Source organism: Anoplophora glabripennis, unplaced genomic scaffold (assembly GCF_000390285.2).
Source record: "Anoplophora glabripennis isolate ALB-LARVAE unplaced genomic scaffold, Agla_2.0 scaffold147, whole genome shotgun sequence".
Lineage (NCBI taxonomy): Eukaryota > Metazoa > Arthropoda > Insecta > Coleoptera > Cerambycidae > Anoplophora > Anoplophora glabripennis.
The window spans coordinates 681,916-688,775 of NW_019416251.1; the positions used below are offsets into that span (position 1 = coordinate 681,916).

General features: G+C 32.6%; 2 protein-coding genes across 2 annotated transcripts; one reads left to right on the forward strand and one right to left on the reverse strand.

Annotated features, from left to right (window-relative positions):
• Nucleotides 1-1,708: 1,708 nt before the first annotated feature.
• LOC108909601 lies at nucleotides 1,709-3,757 on the reverse strand. The gene is made up of 2 exons (XM_018713982.1): nucleotides 3,675-3,757; nucleotides 1,709-2,457 (listed from the first exon to the last, which is right to left on the reverse strand). The coding sequence occupies exons 1-2, from the start codon at nucleotides 3,717-3,719 to the stop codon at nucleotides 1,795-1,797; spliced, it is 708 nt and encodes a 235-aa protein (XP_018569498.1). The 5' UTR covers nucleotides 3,720-3,757; the 3' UTR covers nucleotides 1,709-1,794.
• A 1,110-nt stretch (nucleotides 3,758-4,867) lies between these two features.
• Nucleotides 4,868-6,488, forward strand: LOC108909595. Its single transcript, XM_018713977.1, has 2 exons — nucleotides 4,868-4,986; nucleotides 5,757-6,488. The coding sequence occupies exons 1-2, from the start codon at nucleotides 4,945-4,947 to the stop codon at nucleotides 6,420-6,422; spliced, it is 708 nt and encodes a 235-aa protein (XP_018569493.1). The 5' UTR covers nucleotides 4,868-4,944; the 3' UTR covers nucleotides 6,423-6,488.
• Nucleotides 6,489-6,860: the final 372 nt, after the last annotated feature.

Genomic DNA, 6,860 nt, shown 5'->3' on the forward strand with positions numbered 1-6,860 from the left:
CAGCTCTTTGAAAATCACCCAAAAATTTTGGATTTTTTAACGACCTTTAATTTATGTGACGTTTATTTTAAAAGGAGTAAATCATTAAAGATTTTTTATCGCCCAAGACGACTAGCGTAGAACTCCCTTTTAACTTTATTTCTAGTTGCGACGCCAGTGGAAAGCTAAATGGCATCAATTAACTCTGAATGAGATAGGGAAAGTAAAACTGGACTCCCCTAACGTCCATTGACACTAAGTACCTAGATGGAGTCTATCTGTAAACTTTCAGCTTTCCGCTTGCATCCCCTAATGAAAGAAGACATCTAAAGGGTAACATAGGGGTTTTTGTTGCAGTTTAAACTTTCTATGGGTTCCAGGACTCTCGGGGAACTTCTGCTAATAGACTGGGAAACAACTCAATTAAATTAGTTTACATGATCGTCTGCATAATTTAGTTTTAGTGTCTTCCTTTTAAGCTTGCACGTTGTCTGTCTTTCATATTTATCAAAGAATTAAAATCAACGACAAAAGTAGCAGCAACTAGAAGTGGATGTACTGTGGAGGAATTTATTTTCACTGACATGAATTTGATAACTGACTATGAGCTTGCGCAAATATTTCTCTCTGATTTACTGCTACTGTTACCAATAATCTGTTCTTAAATATATCAAACAAAATTGAGAACAAAAGGTACTGAGAATATTTAAATTTTAATTTAAAAAGCTCTAAAGATGTTTATCAGGTCATAGTAGTAATTAATCCTAAAAATATTCCAATTTTAGCCAGTTCTTAAAGTTCTGAATACATTTAGACGAAATTAAAACAGAACTAGGAACAATATTTCTGAAAGCTAGTTGGAGTATGGATCCAACAGACTAGTTGTTTCCCGAAATGTCAGCAGATGTCTCTTGTATATTCAATTTCTACAGGAAGTTTAAAATTCTATTTGAAAAATTGGCAACACTGGAAGGCGATCCAAAGTGTCGACTAAGAACATACTCATTTCCGATACTTTACTATTTTGTTACGTTTATATAACATTTTGTATGCAATTTCACTTCTGAAAACACCACAAAACATATAATTTTTTTAATTTAGTTTTGTATACCACCGTTTAAATATTCTGTGAGCGTTGCACTTAATTAGCTATTAGTTAAAGTAAACCCCATTTTCGACAGGGCATTACCAAATAATTAACACTTATAGAATAACTATAAATTACCAAACAGACTCTAAACTCGCATTAATAGTTGTACATTAATCTTATTGGCGCAAAGGCAGTTCCAGCAACTGCAATTTGTCTAGCACTCGCCTATTCCGTGCCGCCTCGAAAGTTTTGATCGAATTGAATCGAGAAGGAGATATTTGAATTTCAATCACACATGATTCCCCCCGAGCTACGCTGAAATATCACGACACTTATCGCTTTGAGTGTGGGTCTACTTTATTTTTTCATTCATCGGCGTTTGTAAGTGCTCAGTTACTTACGAGATGTCGCTGGTTTAGCGTCGGTCTATTTCTATTCACATGTATTGTATTCATTGATAACATTTTAAAAGGGGGAGAGTAAAATCAGTTTCCCTGATAGGTCATAGGGGTAGCAAGATTAAAAAGGTTAGGAACCGCTGATACTTTAGAAATGAGCTAAATATGTTTTTTATATGAATTCAGCAGAATTCTAGATCACGTTTTGACTTATGTAATAAATAATGCAATTAATACACAGTTTGTGTTTTAAAATACGTGTATTTAGCTTATTATAAATAACCTGAACAAAATATGATTATAATAGTACCAAAAATATAATTGTGGTTACGCCGCGTCTATTTTCTCCAAAATGCAAGTTTTGACATTCCTGAACTCCACCTCCAGCCTCTTGCTTGACGAAGAAACGTGCTCGTATGCGCAATAGGCCAGAGCCAGTCTCTGATGCTCAAATTCCCTCTGGATGTGTAGAGGATTAGCCTTAACTGCGGGCAGGATCCTGTTCACCTCCTGCAGCGTCGACTCCACTATACCAGCGCAGATCTGAGGAGAGGGGTCGGAGCCATGCAGACATCCGTTGAAGTAAGTCATCAGTTCGTCGTATTTCTTGTAAAATTCAACCGTTTGCTTGTTGTATCCAAGACTCATCAGATTCAGACCCAAGGCTCGGGACGGATTGACGCATTCCTCGGTATATTTTTGGTAGAACACCTCAGGGGTGAGTAGGTTTAGGTTTTCCAGACATGTCGTGATGTTTGCGTCTGCCTTGGTGGCGCTGTCTTCTACCTGGCTCAGGCGCGCGTTGAAGTTGTCAACGTTGATCTTCATTTTCCCGTATGTCCTGCTGTTTATGTCGTTGATGTCGTTGTTGTATTGTTGCACGAGGGCTGTGAAGGGGTTGTCGGAGATTAAGCTTACCAATTCCTTCAAAGCGTTACTTGTTATTTCGGCGGTTGTTTCGTTGTAGTCTACAGGATACGCCAACAAAGGCTAAAACACAAATATAATCTTAAACTCTTGTATTTATTGAGAAAAAAATCATAAAAAAATTGAAGACATCCGCAATGTCTATCACTGTCACTATCGCTAGATACATGTTGCTCTTCATCATTACAGAAGAATTTTAATAATATAACAGCGGTACAGGATAAACAGTGATAGACAGCAAAAAATCTGTGGGTGTACGAGATGTCCTTTTCGAACTTAATTTGGTAGTACAAACAAATTCTGATGAAATGTAGATGAGATGTAGCCTATGGGCATAAAGCATTGCTTTTTATTTACTGACAGAGAGTGGCCTACTAATCTGTAGGTACTGTAGAAACATGATTAGTGACGAAATACATTTATTAACTAATATATTGAGTATGTTATTTCCCACAATATTATTAGTTAAAAAATCCTTACTAACTTGATTGGTGTGGGGTAAATTGCAATATTTTTTAATTGAGTATACAATTGTTCATTTTATTTCCTACTAGTTTAGGGAAAAGAAAAATGACAATATTTTAAAAGACATTTAAAAGGAAAATATATAAATTTTAAGTGACTCTTTCACTCTTCTCTAACACAGTGAACACAATGTCTGAACGTAAAAAAAACAGTTTTTTTTCTAATTAACTGGAAAAATCAGAAAGATAGAAGCTAGTATATAAAGGATTGTAGTCGCCATGTTAGCTTATGTAAATTATTTATATAAAAATAATTTTTAAGATGAAGATAAGATTGAGCATGGTACTATATGGAATCTGTTTGTACTGTAGTTTGTTTTTATGTTAAATGACATAGACAAGATTCGAAAAATTCTCGATATATCGATAACTAATCAAGTTAGCCAGGATTGTAACACCAAGCTAAGTTCAAAAAAATAGATATACATACTTTCTAGTTATCACTATTTAGTCTAACTAAAATAGATCCCCCAGTGCAAAACAAAATGTTACATGAAAAATTTTCTTCTAAACTTTATCATAAGTCACAAAAGGTTAAATATTATATCTCAGAATCACGGAACATTAAATTTTTAAAACAATTAGATTTTAAAAACGTCCAAATATGAGGTGTGTCAACATAATATGAAACTTTGATTGATCTTGAATTTATCTAGAAAAAAATAAAATCCCAAATTATTCCTAACGATAATATACTTGCTTTCTATATCTTACAAATATTTCAAGTACCCACAAATTAAAGTAAATCGTACTTACCGTTAAGCTTAAACAAAAACATAACAAAGAGTAGGTGGATTTCATGATTGTTCTATGCAGTAGCTGACTATCAAATAGCAACCGGGTTTATAGTTCGTTATATTTATAAGTATCGTTTATCAGATAAAACATTATGCGGATTAAGTGTATCTAAAGATATAAGAAAATCACATCGACTGTAGATTTCCTAATATTTTCAGGAAATGTCAGTAAAATGATTATTTATTAAATTTTGATACTGTGAACGAGAAACAATGTGAAAGAAGACTTATTTTTACTAGATGAGTAAGAAAATCTTGATTCCATTCTAGTTGCCGGACAAAATATAAAAATTAGGTTCATTTGCAAAATAAAACTACATTATTTGTCATTGTAGCCTATTTGTTGTGCATTTTGATTAGGTTAGTTCAAATAATATGTAACAAAAAAAGGGAAGAACTATTACTAAATGGATGTTATTCCCATATAGCCGACTGTTTTGGTATACATTTACTTAGATAAGGAAATGTTTATTTAAAAGATTTCAGAATTTCCCATTTCAAAAATACGATTGAAGTCGATAAACATAGCAATAAATAATACTTTCTATTAAGACAGGATCAAGGTGCAAGACAGAAATTGTAACATGGTAAATTAACCTCTACATACTATTTTTTTTTACTTTTTTTACGTGTGTAAACACTTAGGCAAATATTTAGGAATAATGCAAATTGTTATTGAAATTACAGTATTTATTTCTATTCATTTTTAACATAAACAGAGAATAGTATCTAATACTTATATGTAAATTTTTTCACAGAACTTTAACACAACACGAGATAAATAACAATTGTACTGCATTTTGAATGAAGTACTTAAAAGTACTTAATCCTCTCTCAAAACCATATAAACAGATATCTACACAGATCATCTTTCAAGGGGAAGCTAATCGGGACATCTGTTTACCAGCTAAACTGATAACGTCTCAAATTCTTCCAGGTAAATAATCGATTACCAATTTCTGTTTGTTTATTCAACATTTGAAGTAAAAAAAAAATAGAAGTTTATCGTGAGGGGTATTAGTCTGTGCTTGAAACTGATTCTATATTTAAAACAATAATATATCAGTAAATTATTATCTCTCTATCTTTGTTTATAAGAAAAATTGTAACATCGAGGATTTATATTAGAAGTTGATTATCCACACTTGTGACTGATAAAGAGATATAAATAAGTAACTTCACAAATTGAGAGCATTCAGAACTTTAACCGCTTTGTCTATAGATTGAAAATGAAGTTGACTACCTTCCTTATACCACTGCTTTGTTTAGAGGTAAGTTAATTATATAATATGTAATACGCATTTGGTGTAAAATCAGTAAAATTAACAGAATTGGATCAATACGGCTTTATAAAAAGGTACTAAGATAATCTAAACATTTTTTCTTTTGTTATAAATTTGAGAATACTTATACTATAATTCAAAATTTGCGTTAAGCTTAACTGGTGTGCCATTTATTATCTAGATAATAAAAATCCATGTATGTGTAGGTAGGTATTCTTAAATATTATACTGTAGTTGTGTGATTTATCCCCTCCCCTGAATTAATCTGCTCATAATTTTGTTGGGGGTTCGTTGACAAATTTCCCTCCTGTAAAATGTTTGTATTTGTAATGGTTTTGGTTTAATTAATTGCTTCTATTAGATTTGAAAAGTAATTTATTGATAACACAAACAAAATAACTTTATAACACTAATATAACTAATATAACACCGTTTTTGTAATACTTACAATTAAATAATTCTACGCAAAACATTTAAATGCACTCTTCTCGATATGCCTAATTCTCTCCTGTTTCATAATTGTTCTTCACTCACCACTCCAGATAAAAAAATCACAGGGATATAAGTTAGGTGAAAATAGTGGCCACTGAATTGCCACCTGCCTGGGTACTGATTTTAAACAACAGTTTTTAATTATTTCAAATTTGAGATGGAAATTCTTAAACTATTACAGATATAAAAATTTTTAACAAACCTTTCAAATCACCAATGTTCTAAACATTCGCTGAAATTTTCAACACCCTATATGTTTTTTTCAGTGTGCACTACTCGTGTCGTCTCAGACTCTCTCAGAACTGGTATATGAGCTAATAACCACGAACGAAAATGAAAAAACTGCCTCCGTCAAAAAATTATCGGAACAGTACGACCAAACAAAAACGGAAATCAACAACCTACTGAACAGAATTACCATTCCTTATATGAATGTAATGTACGAAGACCTTGAAAATTACATTGAAAAACTCAAAACCGACACCACTTCGGCTGGGTACGATCCTACGGATTGCCTTACGGCTACCAAAGAACATCTAGAATCCAACTCTATAACTAAAATTCTAGACAAGGCCTTAGTTGAGATGAGTACGGTATATGAGGAAATAGCCTCTAATATCCATTTCACTGGAACTTATAATCTTCAGGTAATAGCCAATGAGGTTAACACAATTGCAACAGATTTTTCTATATGCGTGAGTTCCGAATATCCCGAATACTGCAACAAAACTTTGTCTACAAAAGTGATAGCTAAACAGGACCAAATACCAGTCTTGTTTAACAAGGAAGTCGAGAGAACCTCGGTTGCCCTGACACAGCTGGTGGTGGAGTACGAGAACAGAATTCAGGACTATCAGCAGGAAGCAGTAGCGGTTACGAAGCCATATCTGGCTCTGTTGGAAAGTTGCATATCTGTAGTTCTGACTAAATAAAGTTAATGTGCGAGTTTAAAAACTTATATCTTTGTATATGTAAAAAAATACACAAATTCCATTTTTGCTGTCTTATTTTTACTTTACTGCAGACATCTTTACATCTTCAAATAGCTATTGATAAAAGATTAGTGAAATGTCACTTTTTTATAGCAGTAGTATAGCTCTTGTTTAAGTTACTGATAAAAATTTACGAAATAAATCTCTTTCTTATGAAATTTTTATGCGATTATTTAGTGGCGAGTTTTTTGTATTTATCTGTTTTTTTCAGTGTGTGATTTTTGGTTAGGGAAAACTATTTTCACAAAAATTAATCCTCGATTGATCCTTTTGGTGCAAGAATGCACAAACTATAGTGACATATTCCACTATTTGATTTTTCGACCACCCGACAGTTATTGTCATTCGTTAAAAAGCCCACAAAATGGATTCTGTGAA